At 44.0% G+C, this 22,816-nt stretch overlaps 1 protein-coding gene across 3 annotated transcripts in view; it reads left to right on the top strand.

Annotated features, from left to right (window-relative positions):
- The first annotated feature begins 2,752 nt into the window (after positions 1-2,752).
- The window catches only part of SLC22A15 (solute carrier family 22 member 15), a 49,380-nt gene continuing 29,316 nt past the window's right edge, over positions 2,753-22,816 (top strand). For all 3 annotated transcript variants that reach the window (XM_072335752.1, XM_072335742.1, XM_072335760.1), the window contains exons 1-4: positions 2,753-2,989; positions 17,783-17,995; positions 20,975-21,107; positions 22,456-22,620. In XM_072335752.1, the coding sequence (XP_072191853.1) occupies positions 2,903-2,989; positions 17,783-17,995; positions 20,975-21,107; positions 22,456-22,620 (598 nt within the window). In that variant the 5' untranslated portion in view covers positions 2,753-2,902. The remainder of the gene's footprint in view (positions 2,990-17,782; positions 17,996-20,974; positions 21,108-22,455; positions 22,621-22,816) is intronic.

The following is a 22,816-nucleotide window of genomic DNA, read 5'->3' as shown; positions in this document are numbered from 1 at the left end:
TCAGTCTCATTAAAAGAAAAATTCCCCAAAGACAGGATAGCTTAAACTGTTCTTATTTGATATGGTTATTAATGAGGAGGAGGAGGGAGCAAATTGCACGTTAATGAACTTCACAGACAGTAATACTGTGGGAAAGCTCTGAGGGCTCCAGTGAGGAGAGATCATTGGCCAACTGGAGTGCAGTATTACTGTTTTGTCAATAAAATGATGAAGCTTCTGAGTACTGCATCCAAATCTTTCCCAAACCAGCAGGATCGTGGGGTAAACACCTTGCATTGTGAGTAGAAATCAGGAAGATGGAAAAGCCTGTTTTCCTCTAAGCAGCGTATGGTCTTAGCAGAACACATGAAGTGGCCTGAGTGTTTGAGGTTACGGTGATGGTTTATAGGGGTTTTGCATCACACACACGGTTCCTCCTGTTATCCCTCTACACTCAGCTGGGTTTCTTGCTTCGAACATCTTGTCAATGGCTCAATGTCTGGATGGAGACCGGTGATGAATAGTGTTCCCTGGGGGTCAGTGCTGGGGCCAATACTCTTTAGTATCTTCATCAATGACATCAACAGCAGGGTTGAGTGCACCCTCAGCAAGTTTGCTGATGACATCAAGCTGTGGGCTGCAGTCGACACACCACAGGGATAGGATGCCATCAAGGGGAAACAAGATAGGCTTGAGCAGTGGGCCCAGGTGAAACACATGGGAGAGCTCATGGCAAAGGCAAGCAGAGGACCGGCTGAGTTAAAGCTGCTATTGCCATAGAGCGTGGCTGAATGGAATGGGTGGATGGGAAGGGTGCACAGGAAGTGGAATGTCAACTGTGCTAAGCACCAGAACACCTCCTCTGAGTCTTAGCTAAGTGTTAAAATGACACAAGTGCGGTTGGATGAACACCAGAAAGGTCCTGACATTTCAGAAATCCTTTGCTGTTTTGCCTTTAATCAATCTGTACTAAGCCTCAAATATGAAAAGAAGTGCTTATGGCAAAGGTGAATTTCATATTAAGAGTAAATTGCTTTGATGCTTGTCAATTTGCCAAGATTTTTATAGTAAGGAAATGATATTATTTCCCAGACTCCTGGCATGGCCCTAAAGGTTGCATCTCACAACGCAGCTCTCTTCCTTTTTTTCCAGCTGTTGTTCATACAACAAAAACATGACAGGCACGAGTGGCACTGCTGCTGATTCTTGGTCCCACTAGGAAAAAATAGTCTCAGCATCCTAGTCTGTTTATGTTCTGGAGTTTTATTATGAAAGTACAATGAAAATGGACCATGAAAAGTTCATGGCCACTCTGCATGAATATTCTGAAGTATTTCGCAGGTGTATTTATCTCCCGTCTCACTTAGTGGAGTTCATGTTCCTTCACAAGTCAGCCCATTACTTCTAAATGAGAGCCTCTCCTACACATTCACAATGTTCTTTGAACAAGTGGCAAAAAGCTTTCATAAAACAGATAGCAAGTATTATATTTTGATGCAGCACAGTATTTGTTTGGCTTCCTGGGCTATGATAGCACACTGCTGGCTTTAGTCCACCTTTTAGTTCACTGGTGCCACCCACCAGTACCCCCCCAGTCCTCTTCAGCAGAGCTGTACTCCATCCTTATATCTTCTAGCTTGTGCTGATAGTGGGTGTTGTGCAAGTCCTTGGCTTTACTAAACTTCATGGGGTTCAGCTGGGCCCACTGCTTGAGTATGATCTGACACTGTATGATCTCACAGCTAGTTCACGGTCCATTGAACAGTCCACCCATCAAATCCATAGCTTTCCAATTTGGAGAGAAGGATGTTACAGGGGACAATGTCAAAGGCCTTACTCAAGTCCAGATAGGTATCTGTGGTTCTTCCCATGTTCACTGACACAGTTACACCATAAAAGCATAGAACTGCTCAGGTTGGAAAAGACCTTAAAGACCATCAAGTCCAATCACAATCTAACCATACTACCCTAACTCTAACAGCTCTCCATTAAATCATGTACCTGAGCACCACATCCAAATGACTTTTAAACACATCCAGGGATGGTGACTCAACTGCCTCCTTGTGCAGCCTATTCCAGCACTTAACAACCCTTTCTGTAAAAAAAAAACACCTTTCCCTGACATCCAACCTAAACCTCCCTTGGTGCAACTTGAGGCCATTTCCACTTGTTCTGTCACCAGTGAGAAGAGACCAACTCGCTGTAAGCACCTTTCAGATACTGGAAGAGAGCAATAAGATCTCCCCTCAGCCTCCCTTACCCCAGACTGAACAGCCCCAGTTCCTTCAGTCACTCCTCATAGGGCACATTCTCCAAGCCCTTCACAAGCCCTACTGCCCTTCGTTGAACAAAAGAAGGGCAACATCACGGAAGACCACTAGGTATGCCAGGATACAGGTGCCTTTTTAAGCAGAGTGCTCTGTATGTGTACACCTTCTTGTCCACTTGCTGCAAGCAGCTGTCTCCCTCACGCTTCCCTCGCAGACACACCATAGACCCCATCACACAGTCTCCACTCACACGTCCCTCACACCACCCCACGGACAGCTCGCAGCCCACCCAAAGCACACCACCTATCCCACATACCACCTATCCCACATACCACCTATCCCACATTCCCCCCTCACACCCCCACATTCCTCCTCACTCCTTCTCGCCCCAATCAATCCTCGCTGGCAGCCAATGGCAGCCCGAGGAGTAGGCGAGCCTCCCTTCCCGCCTACCCCCCTCCCTCCTTGAACTCCTCCCTGGCGCATGCGCCATCCCTCCTAACGGCGCTCGGGCGGCCGCTGCCTTTCCGCTTCCCTCGCCGGCGGCGGCTGCGCGTGAGCGCCGCCCCTCGCCTCCCTCCCTTTCCTTCGGGGTGAGGGCCCGCTCGGCGCTCCGCTGCCCGCCCCGGGCCGGGGATGCGCGACGCGGCGGGATGGAGGTGGAAGAGGCGTTCCCGCTGGTGGGGCAGATGGGACCGTACCAGGTGTATCTGTGCGTCCTGCTGGCCGTGCTCCTCCAGGTGAGGGGTGCTCGCGTGTGGGCTGCAGCTCGATGTTGAGCGCTCGGAGCGTTCCCGGTGCTGGGGTGACCTCTAGGCAGCGGCAGGGCTGGAGCTGCTGCAGGGTGAGCTTGGGGCGTGAGGATGCTGCCGCCTGTACCTTGAGGAGTTCCGGCTTGTGTCCTTCGGTGCTCCGAGTGAGAGAGTGCTCTTAGATGAAGGGCGGCGTGCACTGGAATTAAACCGAGATTGCCATGAACTGGGCTGCAAGGCAGCGGTTTCTGTTGGGGATTCTGCAGGGATCCAGCACGACTTCGGGTTGGGCATTAGGAAGCATTTCTTCTCAGAAGATGTGGCGAGGCAGTGGCACAGCTCTGCCCAGAGAGGTGGTGCAGTCGCTGTCTCTGGAGATGTTCAAAAACCGTGTGGATGTGGCACTGAGGGACACAGCTTAGGGGACGTGGTTGGACTAGTTGATCTTAAAGGTCTTTTCCAACCTTAATGATTCTATGAAGCAAGTGTGAGGAGAACGTCCGTCTTTATAGTCTGGCCTAGGCGTAAGGTACAGCTAAGTGTGACACAAGTTTAGTTTACTCCATTTTAACTTATCAAACCTGTGATTGAAGTGAATTCGTATAAATTTATTAATTCTGGATTACAGCCAATATAGAAGTATACTAGCTTCATGGAAAAGGGGGACTTAAAAGCATCCCCCCCTCTGCTGACTGCCTGATGGTCACCTGGAACTTCCAGTTTTAATCGGTGAGACTGCTGGTGTCTGCTGCCAGCTGAGGGATTGATGGAGATAGTAAGAAACTCTGTAAGATAACCAACAAAGTTTAGATGCTCAGTTCAGTCAGTTGGGGATTCTGAATGTGCTTGCAAAGCTGAGAAGTTGAATGGCAAAGACCTTGTAGGTTTCTATTTCCTGCTTATCCCCATTCATTTTCCTCTGCCATCTTTGCTTTATCTGACTGGTATTTAAAGTTAAGCACTGATTAGAGCTTGTTCTTGCGGCCATCCAGACAACCTGTGTGCTCACTGAAGGTTAGAGAGTAAGGAGTTATTCAGTATTCCTTCCAGTGCTGGTCATGTTTTACAACTATGACAAGTATTCTGTATTCCCAGTGTTTTAGGCAGTGTGGCTCGACTGTTCTGTGATGCTTTTTCTTGTTCATTTGCTTTGTAGCAACTTATTTCTCCAGTCAGAAATAGACTGTATCTTTACGAATCACATAATAAATTCAGGTAGTTGTAAGAGAGAGATGGAACAGGTGTACGGGTCTGTTTGTTTTCCTCGTGCTATCTTGAATTCCTGAACTTAACCCATGGGAATCATCCTCCGACTGAAATAAACTCCTGTGCTTTCTTATCTGTGGATATTTCTTATCTATTGACCTTAGTAACACTTTGTAGTTGCTTTCCCTCATGTTACAGTGGTTTTGTTCTCATACAAGCTTCCATATTAAGCTGCTTTTACCACTTTCCTTACTGATGTGCCAAACTAAAGCCTTTGTGTCTGGTCTCTAAATTTTAGTTACAAACATAGTTTAGCTCACAGAACTTCTTTGAGACAATCTATACCAAATGTACAAGTCTGTTTGGATGAAACTGTCCATTTGACAGGCAGGTTTCACATGAGCTTGTGTGAACTAGTGCCAGACCTATGGGACAAGCTTATTAACACTGTGGGGGGAGGAGGGGAAGGGGAATCCTCCAGGTTACTTGTAGTTGGAAGGCTGGGACATTGAGGTGCTGGAGCAGGTTCAAAGAAAGGCAACAAGGCTTGTGAAGGGCTTGGAGAATCTGCCCTATGAGGAGCGACTGAAGGAACTGGGGCTGTTTAGTCTGGGGAAGAGGAGGCTGAGAAGAGACCTTATTGCTCTCTTCCAATACCTGAAAGGTGCTTACAGTGAGAGTGGGGTTGGTCTCTTCCCACTGGTAACAGGATGAGGGGAAATGGCCTCAAGTTGTGCCATGGGAAGTTTAGATTGGATATTAGGAAACACTTCTTTACAGAAAGGGTTGTTAAGCACTGGAATAGGCTCCGCAAGTAGGTGGTTGAGTCACCATCCCTGGATGTGTTTAAAAACTGTTTGGATGTGGTGCTCAGGGGCGTGATTTAATGGAGAGCTGTTAGGGTAGTATGGTTAGGTCATGGTTGGACTTGATGGTCTTTAAGGTCTTTTCCAACCTGAGTTGTTCTATGATTCCATGTCATCAGTGTAAAACTAGCCTAAGTACAAGACTTGTTGGTATCTCTTTTTCAACTCTGCAGGGTATTTGTTTTCACTCTGTTTTGTTCCCGTATTACCTGCTGTGGTTACTCATTAACTTGTTGGAGCTGTTACTCTATTAAACTATGCTTGGCTTACTCACTGCCAGTCTAATGGCTTTGGAAGACTTTTAGGGCATGTTCTGCAGCACTGGATTCTGTCGCTATAGTAGTACAATGGTAGCTAAATCATAGAAACATTTTGTTCTAATTTCTATAGACTTACCAGAAACCCATATTTAACTGGAGGATATGGGGTTAGGCTACTTTCATGAACTGTAGGCTGTGTTCACAGAATCACAGAATGACCCGGGTTGGAAGGGACCTCAAGGATCATGTAGTTCCAACCCCCCTGCCTAGCAGGGCCACCAAACATATGCCTTTACTAAATCAGGTTGCCCAGAGCCCTGTCCAACCTGGTCTTGAACACCTCCAAGGACGGGGCATCCACAACCTCCCTGGGCAGCCTGTTCCAGGACCTAACCACTCTCCTAGTAAAGAACTTCCCCCTAACATCCAACCTAAATCTTCCCTCTTTTAACTTAAAACCATTTCCCCTAGTCCTGCTGTTATCAGCCCTTTCGAAGAGTTTGCTCCCCTCCTGGGAGTAAGTTCCCTTCAGGTATTGAAAGGCTGCAATGAGGTCACCCCGCAACCTTCTCTTCTCCAGGCTGAACAAACCCAACTCCCTCAGCCTGTCCTCATAGGGGAGGTGCTCCAGCCCCCTGATCATCTTCGTGGCCCTCCTCTGGACCCTTTCCAAAATCTCCGTATCTTTTTTGTACCGAGGGCTCCACACCTGGACACAGTACTCCAGATGGGGCCTCACAAGAGCAGAGTAGAGAGGGACAATCACCTCCCTATCCCTGCTGACCACCCCTCTCCTGATGGAGCCCAGGATCCCATTTGCCTTCCGGGCTGCCAGAGCGCACTGCTGGCTCATGTTGAGTTTCTCATCTATTAGGACCCCTAGGTCTTTCTCTGCCGAGCTGCTCTCAAGGACAACTCCTCCCAGCCTGTACAAGTGCCTGGGGTTCTTCCGGCCCAAGTGCAAAACCATGCACTTTGCCGTGTTGAACCTCATTAGGTTCACCCGAGCCCAGCTTTCCAGCCTGTCAAGGTCCCTCTGAATGGCATCCGTTCCCTCCACCGTATCGACTGCACCACTCAGCTTGGTGTCATCAGCAAACTTGCTGAGGGTGCACTCCATTCCCTCATCGATGTCATTAATAAAGATGTTAAAGAGCACCGGTCCCAAGACAGACCCTTGAGGGACACCGCTCGTTACCGGCCTCCACCTGGACATAGAGCCATTGACCACCACCCTCTGTCTGCGGCCTTTCAACCAATTGCTTATCCATCTAGTTGTCCACCCATCAAATCCACTTCCCTCCAATTTGGAGATGAGGATGTGATGGGGGACCATGTCAAAGGCCTTGCTCAGGTCCAGGTAAATGACATCGGTCGCCTTCCCTTCGTCCACCGACGCCGTCACTCCATCATAGAAGGCCACAAGATTAGTTAAGCATGACCTTCCCCTGGTGAAGCCATGCTGGCTGTCTAGGATCACATGCTCGTTCTTTATGTGATCAAGCATGTTGTCCAGGAGGATCTGTTCCATAATCTTCCCAGGCACGGAGGTGAGACTCACTGGCCTGTAGTTACCCGGGTCCTCCCTGCTCCCCTTCTTGTAAATGGGAGTGACGTGACCCTTCCTCCAGTCATCCGGGACCTCACCTGACAGCCACGACTTCTCAAATATGATGGAGAGCGGCTCAGCAACCACCTCAGCCAGCTCCTTCAGGACTCTGGGATGCACGCCATCTGGCCCCATAGACTTATACTCATTCAGTCTAAGGAGGCAATTTCGGACTTGCTCTACCCTTACAGTGGGGAGGGATTTACCTCCTTGGTCCCCACATAGAGGTATGGGGGTGCAAGACTTAGGGACGTGAAAAAGACTAGAATCCTGGCCACCAGTAAAGACCGAGGTGAAGAACTCATTCAGCACCTCAGCTTTCTCTTCATCTGTTGAAGCCATTTCTCCTTTTAAATTTACCAAAGTAGGTATGTCCGTTTTGGCCTGTCTCTTCTGGCCAATGTACCTGTAGAAGGTTTTCTTGTTGTTTTTCACGTCCCTCGCCAAGTTCAGTTCTACCTGCGCCTTGGCTTTCCTGATCCCACGTCTGCAAATCCGGACGGCATCCCTGTATTCTTCCCGGGTGACACAGCCTTGTTTCCAGAGCTTGTACACCCCTTTCTTCACCCTTAGTTCTCTCAGCAGGTCCTTGCTGAGCCATGCCGGTTTTCCACCTCTCCTGCCCACTTTCTTAATCAGGGGAATGGAGATCTCTTGTGCTGCCAGGAGGGCATCCTTGAAGAGCAGCCAGCTCTCCTCAACGTCCTTGTCTTTGAGGGCAGCGCGCCAGGGGATCTTGGCCAGCATTCCATTGAGTAGCTTGAAGTCTGCTCTTCTAAAGTTCAGCGTCCTGGTCCTGCTCTTTGCCAGGCCCACATCACTTGAGATCACAAACTCAACCAGGGCATGATCGCTGGAGCCCAGGCATCCTCCAACCTTGACGCCTCTGATGATCTCCTCAGCGTTGGTGAGCAGCAGGTCCAGCAACGCTTGACCTCTGGTCGGTCTGTCCAATACCTGAACCAGAAAGCTATCATCAATGGATTCCAAGAGCCTTCTAGAGCTCTTGCAGCTCGCCATGTGGTTTTTCCAACAAATGTCCGGATGGTTGAAGTCCCCCACCAGGACAAGAGCCTGTGAGCCAGACGCCTCACGCATCTGGAGCAAGAAAGCCTCATCAGCAGCCTCCCCTTGATCAGGTGGCCTGTAGTATACCCCTAATACCAGCTGACCTTTATTAGTCCCATCTCTAATCCTAACCCACAGGCTCTCAACCTGTTCTTGACTGTTTTTCATGGGGAGCTCCTCACAGTTTATCCAATCTCTGACATAGAGAGCGACTCCCCCACCCTTCCTACCTCGCCTGTCTCTCCTAAAGAGTCTATAGCCATCGATGGCAGTATCCCAATTGTGGGAGTCATCCCACCATGTTTCTGTGATAGCAACAATGTCATAACTTTCAGAGTGCATCACAGTTTCCAGTTCCTCCTGCTTGTTACTCAGGCTCCCTGCATTAGTATAAAGGCACTTCAGCCGGGCTGTCCGTCTCACCACCTTCATAAGCGATCCAGGATCTGCTAGAACAGCAGCATCCCCAGCATCCCCCTGCCCTACTCCCTCCTTTTGCACTTTGCAATCATTGCCCGCGGAGTTCGGTACAATCCCTCGAATGAACCGTTCAACCCCAGCAGCCCTTGTTAATCTTGTTATATCCAATCTTGTTAATCTTGTATATCCAATGTATATTCAAGAGTTAGGGAGCAATAAGATGAGCTGATGACTCATAGAATACTTATAACTTTACCTAGAACTGAAAGTAGTTGTTCGACGCCTGTTGATTTCTAGAATAGCACTTGCTACCTTTTGGAGGAAGTGTGTTATGAAACAACTGTCTTGTGCTGTTTAATGCGTAGCAACACTAAACAATCTCATGTCTTGATCAGGTGCTTAAGAGCATATGAAAAAAATATTGCTGCCATGTCTCAATATGTACAGTTGAAGGAGATCTGTGTTGACCAGAGGACGTGAAAGATTGGTCAATTCCAAACAGAACCTGTGATAGGAATCTGAGAATGGGAGCATGGTGCTACTGTGGTTCTTTTAAAAAGGATCCTTAAAACTGTTTAGAGTTTAAAAAGGAGGTATTGTCTGCAGAGCTGAAAGAGTCTTTGCCTGGAGTTGGGTGTCATGCTCATTGGGTGGTAGTCTGAATAATTAGCTAGGGTGTTGTTTCTTTCTAGCTTGGAATTATCACTAACTAAAGGGAAGATAAGATAGTAAGGATAGTATCATCAGAGTTATTGGAAAAGTGTTTCAACTTTGGTCAAAGACACTCTTGATGCAGTTGCAGCCCTGCTGAGGAGAGGTGTTGGTAATCCCCTTGTGGCTGGCAGCAAGTTAATGACCTCCATCATTAGAATATCATGATGCAGAAAACTGCTCTTTAATGAGCCCGCCTGCACAAGCCTTCTGAGGGAAAGCAGGTAGCTTACTTAAACGTTTTGTCCAAGTAAGTTCTCCCCAGACCTTGAGAAATAATTCATTTTGAAACAGTGTTTGGCTTCAGGTAGTATATGGGTGTAATTTCATACATATCAATGCTTAACTGTGTGTCTTGGTGTAACATTACTTATTCTCCTCATTCTGCTTCCTGAATGGGGTGAGGCTTCATTCTGAAGTTGCAGTGATAACACTGAGATCTTGTCTATGAATCTTTTCAATGCTTGTATCAGAGTTAAATATGCTGTTCTTTGAGCTATGTAGACTTGATCATAAGTGAGTACGGTTTACTCTGTACTTGATGAGGTGTTCTGTTAGGATTTTATTTGAATGGAAAATACAAAACAAATCTGAAGTGTAAGGAAGGAGGCACGAACACCTTATCAGCTGCCAGCATCTCTGCCACCTCTCACTGTCGTTTCAATCCAAACCAGCATGTCATCCTAAGCTTTAGACATATGCTTATATGCACAGCTACGTCTTAATCACAAAGTGCATGTAGTTGAGTTTATATTTTTAGGTGGTTCTACATGTCGTCCCACAATTCCCAAGTTTTGTTGCTCTTTTTATGATTGCCACTGAAACAGCATGTTCTGTGTATGTCTCCATATAAACACATCTGATTTGCAAGGCTGGCTTCAGTTTCTGTGCAGTTCGGTCCTAGAAGATGCCTGATCAATGTGCTGTTGAAAGACCAGGAGTACTTGTTGATGGATGTGGCAAGTATGGGGAGAAACACCAAGAAGTGGATTGTTTTGCCTACTTAGAAACAAAGCAAACAGGACAACAACCTTTCTAAATAATTGAAGGCTACCCTCCTTCAAGACAAAAGGCTGCAGCTACAAGTCCAGTAATGTTCCACAAGCCATCTCTTTCTGAGGAAACTCTGTATTTTTTACAAGCACCCCAACTATAGAGAGCATGCTATTGTGTGATGAGGTTCCCAATGGGGATGATGTGAGAAATAATTGTGCTGTGTAAGGAGTAAAGCTGTCAGAAGGAACTTGTTCTGCAGCATGTTGACTCTAGCTATTGTTGAATGCTTTGCTTTTGGAATATCTCATTGACAACTGGAAACAGAAAGTAATTGGGAGGCACTGACTGAATGGTGTCTGGTGTCTTTCTATGCTGTATGGCTAAAACATACAGGGAGATGGTTTTTGTGTTATTAACAGCAGATTTATTGTTACATCAACTATTTTGTGCAATGGAACGGTAATTACCTATGGTGAGAGTTGAAGCAGTCCCCTCTTCTGCTGTTAATCAAGATGGCTTTCAACGTGGTAAATTCTGCTGAAACTGTCAGTCTTGCTAGTCTGTCCTCTGAGCACCTTAGGAAGATGAGCTGGGAAGTTGGACATTATTGTACCGGATGCCAAAGATTACAGAATAGAGATATTTACTTTATGACACACTACTCCCTTCTTCCCTGCCCTTGTGTACATACACTCTCTAATCTTCCTGTGTTTTGCAGGCAGTAAACTTGCTGTGTTTTTCCACTAGCAGGCCACGTCATCATTGCTGTCCTCAGTGACATTCCATCCACTTTAGACAGTTTGGTTTCCTTTTGTGCAGGATGGTTTTACTGGTTGGTGTGTAAATACATGTCACCGATTCTGTGATTCTAATTGGATTCAGAATAATTGTTTCAAGTTTGCACGTGATTGTTTGGGTGACATCAAGAGAGGCAAAGTCCTGTGCACTCAGGTGCTTTTTTTCTTGACTAAAGGAGTCACAGAGTGGCCTGGGTAGAAAAGGACAACAATGATGATCTCGTTTCAACCCCCCTATTATGTGCATAGTCACCAACCACCAGACCAGGCTGCCCAGAGCCACATCCAGCCTGGCCTTGAATGCCTCCAGGGATGGGGCATCCACAGCCTCCTTGGGCAACCTGTTCCAGTGCATCACCACCCTCTGAGTGAAAAACTTCCTCCTCATATCTAACCTAAACAGAAACCCACAAAGTCAACTGCTGAAGTTAAGTACTTGGGTTTATGGGTAACATAATGAATGGTCTTTGTGTATTTCTTGCATTGAGTCTTGCTCTTTGCAAGTACCATCCCAGTAGACAGGAGGTGTGCTGGTGCAATAGCATATTTTCTGTGTTTTGTCTGTTTACAGCTTCACCTCTGGCTAGATGTTGAAGAAAGTCAGTCTGCTGTTATCAGTATTTAACCTGAGTAAGCACTGCATTTGTTTCATCGTTTTCCTAATCCCGGTGGGCTTGTGGGGGAAGGTCTAGAATTTGCCTTGCAGGACAAAGGGAAGATTTAATAACCTGGGCTAAAGAAAGCTGAGAAGAGTTACTGTAAATGCTTATTTAAATGCAGCTTCTTGTTTTATCAGCTTGATTCTCAAACTTAAGTGTGTGAGTATTTAGCAAAGCAGAACCACAGGTTTATGTGTGGTTACTTTAATGAGGCACTTAAGCTTTCTTTCTGCCTTCTGATTTTTAAAGGTGGAAAAATAACAGTAGGATGTCACATTTTGCAATTTCCTTCATATTTAGAGGGCTGTCAACCTATGACGCAAGGTTTGCTCTATTTCCTTTGCGCTGGGGGGATCTTATTGGAGCAGTGGGAAGTCCCATCCCAGACATCTCAACTGTAGAACATGATCCTGTGCTAGATAGATATGCTTGCCTCTGTGTTGTTGCACATAGTCCAGCATGCTGTGGAATGAAAGCACTTCTGGCCTCATGTTTACCAGCATGCAGCCGACTGCTGTGATACTCAGACATACAGCAGACTTGGTCAATGTATGTCATTGAACTTGATGCTTTACAGGGCAACAAGGCTGTGCATCTCTTTGTTAGGTTGGTCAGGGAGGGGTGAGGGGTGAGTGGTGAGTTGGGGAGTCTTATGGATGTCTTTTAAATCCAGTAAGTTGTTTCATCTTTCCCTAAGTAAATCTTCCAGATGATTGGAAGGATTTTGCCACAATAGAAGACTGACAGACAACTAGCAGAAAACTCATTATCTTATTTCTGCTCATTTTGTTTAAAGAAGTTACTGAATACTCTCAGTTTGCGTTATGGATTAGGTTAGTTGCAACATCTTTTCATGCACTTCTAGTTTCCAGGCTTCCTTCACAGCATGCAGGGGTATTAGCCACTAATGGTTACATTATTCCTGAAGAGTATTTGCTTTCAGAGTGGGATTGGTTTATCAAATGTCTGAGAGATTACTCTGTTTTCATATATCTGGCCTTTCTTGACTCTCTAAGTGCAACATAGCCTCTGGTTCTAGTATGTGGCTTTTTCCCACTGTGCTTCAAAGAAGAAAGTGCTGCTTTCATTGAAGGACATTTTGTCAGCATCAGAAAATAACTTTTGCAACAGAAAGATGCTTTCAGGGCCCTTCTGCAGACATACACGCACAGTTGTTTGGGGGAAAAAAAATAGAAATAAGAATCATGTGACTTAATAGGCAGATTGCCCTTTTGGAATAAGTCAGAGCAGAGGAGTTCATCAAGCTTGCAAAAATAAGGTGGCCTCCAGCTTTTCATCTGCTTGCACTGTGGTCAGGAGAAATAACTTTAAGCTGACAATGTAGCTCTCTCTTTGTCATGGGCTTTTACCAAGGTCATTTGTCGTCTTTCCTTGAAGATGCAGTTTTCATGTTTCTCAGTCTGAAAGGTCAGAAGGTAGCGGTTGACTCAATTTTGTTCGGCAGTGAATGCTTCAGCTGGTATTTGTCTAGAGTGTCTAGCCTGGTTGTGAACTGCTGATGAGCTGCTAAAAAGTTGGAAAGCACTTCTTCATAGAATAATACTTGTTTGGATTTATTTGTTTTTCTCTCTTTCATTTGTATTTCATAATGGATGAATTAAGTTTAAAAGGTTTCTTAAATGATTTTGTGTGTGTTCGTTATACATGAGTGAAACTATTAAAACTTTCTTCCTTCTAGTTTGTTTAGGTTCTATTTTTTTTTTTCTTGGAAGTCATGAATCTTGAGACAGCTGGTCAAGAAATTTCATAGAATCATAGAATGGCCTGGATTGCAAAGGACCACAGTGACCATCTGATTTCAACCCCCCTGCTATGTGCAGGGTCGCCAGCCAGCAGCCCAGGCTGCCCAGAGCCATATCCAGCCTGGCCTTGAATGCCTCCAGGGATGGGGTGTCCACAGCCTCCTTGGGCAACCTCCCCCCCATCTCAGTTTAAAACCATTCCCCCTTGTCCTGTCACTGTTCACCCTCATAAACAGCTGTTCCCTCTCATGTTTATATCCCCTTCCTGTTTATAATTTCATTCACTTCTATTATTATTAATCTCTTTAAAAAAACAAGCTGTTTATTTGCTTTGCAACAAAATTAGGAGGGTTTACCACACCTGTTAGCCAAAGAAAAAGGCAAATGATCACTGGGAAGAAGTCTTGTCGCAGCAGTGACTTAGATGTACATCTTATCAAATACTATTTTCCTCTAATTCAGCATGTCACCATCTTGTCTGTTTTTCTGATTCAGCTTATTAATTGGAAGTGTTTCTGTTGTTTTCTCCTTGCTTGCTGCAGCCAGTAGGTTGCTTATGGCTGAATTTTTTACTTAAAAAAATATTTGTTGTGTTTCCTTGCATGCCTGCAATCATTTATTTTTCAATTTCGTGTTCTGTGGCTGGGTTGAGCTTCACCTGGAGCAAGGAATGAAGAACATTCTGCTTTCATTCCCTAAACCAAATGCCTTGAGGATTTCATTTCCTGAGCTACTTCAAAAATGTTTATCATTTCACAAGACAAAACCAAGGATGTTATCGCTTAGTGCAGACATGGTGCTGTCTGAGTCAAAGCACAGGGACCCACCAGAGGCGGTGACCTATAATTCTCAGTTTTCACTGATTTCAGACTGTTCCTTAGGGCTTGAGGGTACCGTGTCCACATGTCCCTACCAACATGTTCAACCCCTTCTTTATCTAATCTTACTCATTACCCTATATCTTGGGTGAGGTATTTCACTTCTCATCGTTATCTGCCTGGAAGTTGTTATCTTAAATAATGTAATTTAACGGGTCGTTTTTTCTTCTAGATATAATAACTCAGGGGTGTCTTTATTAACATAGTACTGATTCTGGTTCAGACTGAGGTGTAACTGGCTTTTCCTCAGTACAGAGCAGAATAGGATCATCTGTTGTTGCTAACATCAGAATTCAGGGGATCTTGCCTGTTTTCTGTGCCTATCCACATTCTGAGTTCTGCATATTACTTGTATAGCATCCTTGTGGGAAACTGCACTCCCAAGGGGCATGCTTTTACCAAGAACACATCAAGGAGGTGCTGGGAGCAGTGCAAGGCCTGTTCAGAAGGAGGCGGTAGAAAGAAAGCTTGTGGAATGGAGTAGCATGACAGGTTTTCTTCATAGGAAAAGTAATTGGCAGGAGAAGCAGCAGCACCCTGTTGTGTCAGGAGCGTCTGTGTTGAGTTACCTGCATTCAGAGAGGTCTAAAACACTGGATTTTAAGATGGAGTTGTACAGATCTAGAGACTGTTAAAGCAGCGACTTGTGGTTGTTCTTCTGGGTACACACCAACAGCCCTGCTCTGTGCCACATTTGAACTATCTGGGCTTCCAGTGCTTTTATTTATTCTTTTCCTTAAACAAAACTAGCTCTTAATTACTGTATGTAGGCCTTGTGTGAGAGTATAAATATTAAAAATATCCACATATTGTGCCTCTGTCTCTTTTTAAGAGTAAAACAGATTAACAGAAAAATAAATTGGTGTAAGTGGGAATATGAAATTGAGATGTATTCTAAACATCAAATGAAAGGAATAATAACACAGGTAAAAGGGGAGAATAAAACAAAATAAGCTACTTGCATTAAAGACTTTTTGGCCTTGATCTGATAATTGGATATCTGCTGACTAGACAGCACAGTGAGCTTTAAGTGATCCAGGAGGCTCCTGGAGTCCATTGATGATAACTTTCTGGTTCAAGTATTGGGCAAACCAACCGAAGGTGAAGCATTGCTGATCTGGTGCTTGCCAGTGTGGAGGAGATTATTAAAGATATTAAGATCAGAGGCAGCCTGGGCTGCAGCAACCATGCCATGGCTGAGTTCATGATTTCAAGGATCACAGGCCTGGCAAAGAATGGAGTCAGGACCCTAAACTTTAGAAGAGCAAAGTTCAGCCTGTTTAAGGAGTTGTTGGATGAAGTCTCCTGGGAAGAAATCCTTAGAGACAATGGAGTGGGAAAAAAGCTGGTTACTCCCTAAGGATGCCTTTCTGAGAGCACAAAAGGCTCAATAAAAAAGCAGTCAGGGGAGGCAAGAAACCAGCATGGCTTGGCAAGGACCTGCTGGTCAAACTGAAGGAAAAGGACAAGTACAAGTAGTGGAAACATAGATGTGTCACCTGGGGAGAATACAGGGATGCAGTCTGAAGTTGTAGAGGTGGGATTAGGAAAGCTAAAGCACTGATGGAACTGAACTTGGTGAGGGATGTTAAAAACAAAAAGGGATTTCACAGGTGCATGGGTCAGAAGAGACAGGCCGAAGAGTGCACCTACTCTGCCATATCAGAAATGGCTAGGACAGATATGGAGAAGCTGAGATACTCAATGAGTTCTTTGCTTCAGCCTTCACTGGCAACCAATATTCTTGCATCTCTCAGCCTTTAGATGGGAACTGGAGGAGCAAGCCCCACCCCACCATAAGGGCAGAGAAGTCTGAAACTGACTTGTGAGACTGGGTGTGTACAAGTCTGTGGGGCTGAAGGGCATGCATCCCAAGGTCCTAAGGAAGCTGGCTGATGTGGCTGCTGAGCTACTGTCCATCGTATTTGAAAAAGATCATGACTGTCAAGTGAAGTCCCCTGGGACTGGAAAAAGGGAAACATTGCTCCTATTTACATGAAAGGAGGAAAAAAACCCAGGAAACTACAGGCTGGTGAGCATCATCTCTGTGTCTGAAAAGAGCATGAAACGCATCCTTCTAGAAGATGTGTTAAGGCATATGAGAGATGAGTGAGTGATCCACGATGGCCAGAATGGATTCACCAAGGGAAGATCATGCCTGACCAATCTGGTGGCTTTCCATGGTAGAGAGATGGCATCAGTGAATAAAAGAAGGCAGCTGTTGTCATCTGCCTGGACTTCTGCAAGGCCTTTGATGTTCTCCTACCACATCCTTGTCTCTGAATTGGGGAAATTTGGATTTGAAGGGTGGACTGTTCAGTGGGTAAAGAATTGGCTGGAAGATCACAGTCAGCGGGTTGTGGTCAGTGGCTCTGTGTGCAGGTAGAGGCTGGTAATGAGTGATGATCGGATTGAGTGCACCCTCAGTAAGTTTGGTGATTACACCAAGCTGGGTGGTGCAGTTGATATAGCATCCCCTCCTTCTGCTGTATCCAGAGGGACCTTGATAAACTCAAAGAGTGAGCCGTAATTAGCTTCAACAAAGCAAAGTGCAAAGTTTTGCATTTGGATTGAGGTAATCCCATGTATGTATACAAACTGGGAGAAGAACCTGAGAATAGCCCTGCTGAGAAGGACTTAGGGGTCCTGGTTGATGCCAAACTTAACATGAGCCAGCAGTGTGTGCTTGCAGCTTGGAAAGCCAGTGGTACCCTAGGTTCCATCAGTAGAGGGGTGGCCAGCTGAGTGAGTGAGGCGATTATCCCCTCTCTCCTCTGCCCTTGTGAGACCGTATCTGGATGAAGCCCCTAACAAAAAAGATGCAGAGCTTTTGGAGAGGGTCCTGAGGAGGGCCACATAGATCATCAAAGGGCTGAAGGAACTGGGCTTGTTCAGCCTGGAAAGGAAAAGGTTGGAAAGCCACAATGAGGTCTCCCCATAACATTTAAAGGGAGTTTATGAACATGAGGGAAATCAAGGGTAGATAATGATATGACAAGGGGAAATGGTTTTAAACTAAATGAAGGGAGATTTATGTTAGATGTCAGGGGGAAGGTTTTTACTGGGAGAGAGGTGAGATGCTAGAACAGGCTTCCCAGAGACACTGCAGATGTCCCATCCCTGAAGGATGGGGGCTCTGGGCAGTCTGATCTAGAACTTGATCCAGGGGCTGGCAACCCTGCCTTTGGAAGGCAAGTTGGAACTTGATGGTCCTTGAGGTCCCTTCCAAGCCGTTCTCTAATTAACAGCTCTTTAAGCATCCAAGTGCTGTACTTGCTGTGTGTGGCAGTTGGGGCTGGTCTCTGACCGAGAGTGACAGGAGGGGAATTTCCTTTCTTTCAAATAGTCCACAGCTAAGAAATGCAAGAACTGTTTAGTTGAAGTTGTAGTTCACTGCTTTGTGATATTGAATGGGTGGGGACCGTAACATGCTACAGTGGCAGAAGGAAAATATAAAATAGGATTATTTAAATGCTGAATTGATCCAGCTGCAAAGGAAGCAGTACTTGAATGTATGTTAAGCATCTTTGATGTTTTTCTCTTTCCAGCTCTATGTGGCCACTGAAGCCATCCTCACTGCATTGGTGGGGGCAACTCCTCCATACCACTGGGATCTGGAATTGCTCTCAGCTAACCAGAGCCATAGCAACCAGTCAGCGAGTGAGCAGAGAGCCTTTGGGGAATGGCTCCTGACTGCCAATGGCAGCGAGGTTCATAAGCATGTACGCTTCAGCAGCAGCTTCACATCAATAGTCTCTGAGGTAAGTCTGAAATGAGTGTGTGCTCACTGTGTGCGAGCAGCAAATCTCATTTGCAGAGTGGGGAGGAAAGATGACAATGCTGCTGATTCTTTCTCCCATACTAATGCATGTTTTGATTAGCAAATGAAGCAGGTGCTTTTTCTAGGTAGAGAACAAGTAACTTATTCCTATCCTAACTGGCACCTGCAGAACCCTTGTTTTGCAGTGCAAATCTTGACCAACATTCTGCACTAAAACTGCCCGCCTTTTGCATGTGGGAGGTGGGTATCGCATAGCCTGGTTCCACCATTGGGCTGGAATCATGTCATTGTACTAATGTGTTTAAAATCCTGTATGTATGTATCTTAAGCTCTTCTGCAATCCCCTTGGTAAGACAAATGCATGTAGTGAATCCATCCTGTAATTAGTGAGCAGTGAAGGAACTGGAGAGAAAGCAGCTCTTGTTGTTTATTTACAATTTCAGGGAGGGTAGTGGAAAGCAAAATGTACGAAGCAAACTCATGTGTTTTATCCCAAAACAATCTTCATCTTTGTTACTGTGGCCTCTGTGTTTTCAAAGTGTCCTCTTTCATGGTATGGCTGCTGCCTCTAAAGGAATGGTTACAGCTTTCAACTGCCATTGCTGAGGCCTACAATATCTGTTAATGTTCTTCTCTGCAAGAGCCCTGAGTGTATCTGTAGTCAGACCTGAATGTAGCGCTGTACAGCTGAGTTAAATGTAGCATTACTTGATAATTCATGGCTATTGTCCAAATGTGTTAATGCTATTTGAGTTAGTCCCATAAACTACTTAACTTTATTGGTTACGAGCATATTAATAACTGCCAGTTTTGGAACAGTACCAAGCAATTGTGTATGATGTGTACTGCTTCTTATTCTGATAGTGAAGAGGGTGAGTGCATATGCCTCTATTGAAATTGAAATCCTAATGGACAGTGACTTTTTTGAACATAACTTAAAGCCAATTGTCAGTATGTTCTTTACATTTTGTCTGAGCTTTTCGTGTTTCAGTTTTCAGTTTCTCCAGTAATTGTTTATTCTCTTAATCTTGACAAGTCAGACATGTTTTTGGAGCCAAGCAGTGCCTTAGGATGTAAATCTTGTGAAGATTTTTATGCGTTTTAGCTGCACAGGTGAAAAACGTGGGTAAAGAACATAGTGAACTTAAGCCTGAACTTTACTGAGAAGACCCACTTATATAAAAATCGTGTTGCTTCCTGTATTCCACTACTGAGATAAACTTTCTTTGGAACTTTAGCTGCATGTATCATATACTTGAAAACAAGGTTAATTGTAAAGATCTTAGTGCATTTCTTCAAAAACTATTTGATCTTATTCTGGGGGCTTTTGATCACTGTGCAGTCTCTGCTGGCATGTAGAGAATTTTTTTTCAGTATTTCAGGAGGATATTTTTAACGCTTACCTTGTGGTATCATTTACTAATTATTGCAAACCTACAGTGAAAAATCTGATGTAAAAAGATGTGCGATATCCTCTGTTTAGATGAGAAATCTCAAGTCCTTTAAAGGTCATTTTAGTCATTGAGATTAACCTGCAGAACACATCTGAACAAGTTTTACTTCACCACAGCCAAGTTATTCTTTGATCCCTATATTATTCAGAAAGAATCTAATGTCACTGAGATCACGCTGTTTTGTTGTTTTTTTTTCCCAACACTTATACCAAAATTGGGCAATTATTCTTGTAGCTCTTATAAAATCAACTGTCTGTGTTATTTCAAGTTAAGTGTAATCTCATCGTGTGCTATTATTATAGAAATACACTTTATTGTGAATTATTTTTCTAAATCTAGAGAAGCTGATTTGTGGTTTCATGGTTAGTTTCAGAAGATAATTTTGTCAGAGTCCTGACGCCCTACTGCTGATCATGTCAGTAAAAGCTTCACCATTTAAGTGACAATTTGATGAAGCATATACTGAGAGCAGGCAAGTTATTTTCTTGGAGCTTCTGTGTGATTATATTTTGTTAGCTCCATAATCTTGGTGAGGTTTAATTGCACAGTTCTCTTTTCACAGTGAGGTGGTTTGTAGCTGAGATGTGAAATAATATAAGCCTGGCTAGAGTGGATATCTAATAGGTTTTTGGTAAGGGAAGAGATTATGAAGAGAGGATTAGATTGTTATTACGGGGATAATGACATAATCACCAGCTTACCTGCCCAGGAAGAAAAGCTGGGTATCACTGAAAGGAAACATTATTTCAAGACAAAAGGGGAGCAGAAAAAGAAAAGAATGCCATATCTGAAGATTTTAGAGTAAAAAAGGAAATACATTTTGATCACTGAGAACATGATATAATTTAACTCTGGAGTTTTGTAGAAGAAACAGTTTTCTCTGCCAGGCAGATCCTTACTGAGGCAACATTAGGTCTGAAAGAACACCTGAAGATCTGTGTATTTGGAATAGAGGAGAATTGGAAGTTGCACAAAGAGGACTGTAAAAATAAGTAGAAGGATGAGCAATACCAGAAAACTTGTCAAAAGCTACCAAAGTGTTTCTCAGTGACAAGGCAGTTCATAAGGAAGAGAGAAATATTTCTGGACATAAATCACAATGCTTAATTTTGTGTAGTGTTCCTACATACTTCAGTGATAAATGCCAAGAGATAGGACTGAATATATTTAAATTCATTGTTTTTATGTGAGAAAAGGCAAGAAAAATGGGAGAGGGGACAAATGCTGCAAAATTACAGTATCCCATGAGGTATCTACTGAGTTCAGAATCAAAGACTATACTTGATCTGGGGAGCTGTGCAATTGGTTACTATGCCTCCAGAGATTCTGAAGGAAAGCACTTGTTTCAGCGGCTGTGTGATGACAGACTGTCTAGGGTGCTTAGGAGATTTAGGCAGTTTTATCTTCCTGAAAGTATGTTTCATCCCCCTCCAACTATTAGCTTTTGGTGAACCATTTTGACTCTGTTTAATTCTCCCCCTTTTTTTTTTTTTGTCTCCATCCAGTGGTTTTTAATTGGCAACACGTCATACAAAGTCAGTGCTGCCAGTTCTTTCTACTTCAGTGGTGTGTTTGTTGGAGCGATCTCCTTTGGCCAACTCTCAGATCGCTTTGGAAGGAAGAAAGTCTATCTCACAGGTAACAGTAATGATCTTTTTCTCTGGTAAACAATCAAAATGAAGTGGAGGTGTCTTATCTCTGAAGATGAGTGGCAAGGGCCCAGTTTCTTATGAGAACTTAATACAGAGCTGTAGTTTTTGTCTTTCCAGTATATTTCTGGGGACAAGAAATTAATATTCTACTATTCAATCAGTACCTAAGTACCAGGGAGATGTTCTAAATTTAGGAATTGTACTGCAAGGGCTTACATTTAAAAAGCAAGCACAAGCGATGGTCGTCATGCTCAGAAGTAATTAGTATTTCTAATAATTCATTAGCAATGTTCTTACACATATAACCTACTGCAAATTTTTTTTATCTCTTGGATGCATGAATTAATTTTTTATTTTTTTTTGTATTTGGGATCATTACTTTAAAGTTCATGCAGTTTTTTTGTTGTTGTTGTTTTTTACTCTCCCCAAATCAAGCATTCGGAACTGTATGTTTTGTGTATGTTTTTTTTGTAGTTGGACGAGCATGCAGAACTAAAAACACTGCAGTTTTTTCCTTCAAAGAAACAATCTCATTAATTCAAAGCTGATAAAAATGAATCTGCTATACCTCTGATAAGGGTTCACAAATCTATATGGAGTACTTTCCAGAAATTAGGGGAGATATTTGGTCATATGCTTAGCTTGGGGCTTCTCTGTGAACATAAATATGAAACCATCTTAACTGGAGACAGGAAATAATTTTAAATATTTCAAAAATTGTCTTCCATGAATTGAATTTGGGGATTTAGTGCTGCAAATCACATAGCAGAAGTCACTCCTTGTGTTCTCCCCTTTATGGTATTAATATGGTATTTATCGCTCTCTTCCAGTTCCTGAAAGGTTCTTACAGTGAGAGTGGGGCAGGTCTCTTCTCACTAGTGACAAGTGACAGGACGAGGGGAAATGGCCTCAAGTTGCGCCAGGGCAAGTTCAGGTTGGATATTAAGAAGAACTTCTTTACAGAAAGGGTGGTTAGGTACTGGAATAGGCTCCCCAGGGAGGCGGTTGAATCGCCATCCCTGGATGTGTTTAAGAGCCGTTTAGATGTGGTACTCAGGGATATGATTTAGCAGAGGTTTTTTTTTTTAGAGATGGGGTACTGGTTAGGCTGTGGTTGGACTTGATGATCTTCAAGGTCTTTTCCAACCTGGGTAATTCTATGATTCTATGATTGACTTTGAGTCCTTGTGTTTCTACCTATACCTGTGGAACGTAGCCGTGTTTTGTAGGTGTTGAATGTGATTACTTAAGGCATCAAGTGAACATCAGACATTGATAAACACTTCTATTTTACTATGCTTTTCTGAAATTAAACCTTTTTCCTTGATTTCCAGGTTTTGCCCTTGACATCTTGTTTGCCATTGCAAATGGATTCTCACCTTCGTATGAATTCTTTGCTGTGTCTCGATTCTTGGTAGGGGTGATGAATGGTGGGATGTCACTGGTTGCCTTTGTTCTACTGAATGAGTGTGTGGGTACTGCCTACTGGGCATTAGCAGGTAAAATTTGAGTGATGGTGTCTTTATTGTCAGAACTTACAGATTTCAGTTGCACATACTGCATGAAACACACCAAAGCTAACTAGCATTTACAAAGTTAACTCTGCTTTCTTGAGCATCTGTGTGAACACAGTCTTTGAGTCCTGCTTTATTTAATATGAATTTTAGACAAGCACAGCAGATCACTTGGCCATTC

This window comes from Excalfactoria chinensis, chromosome 1 (assembly GCF_039878825.1).
Source record: "Excalfactoria chinensis isolate bCotChi1 chromosome 1, bCotChi1.hap2, whole genome shotgun sequence".
NCBI lineage: Eukaryota > Metazoa > Chordata > Aves > Galliformes > Phasianidae > Excalfactoria > Excalfactoria chinensis.
This window is presented reverse-complemented; position numbering and strand designations above follow the sequence as displayed.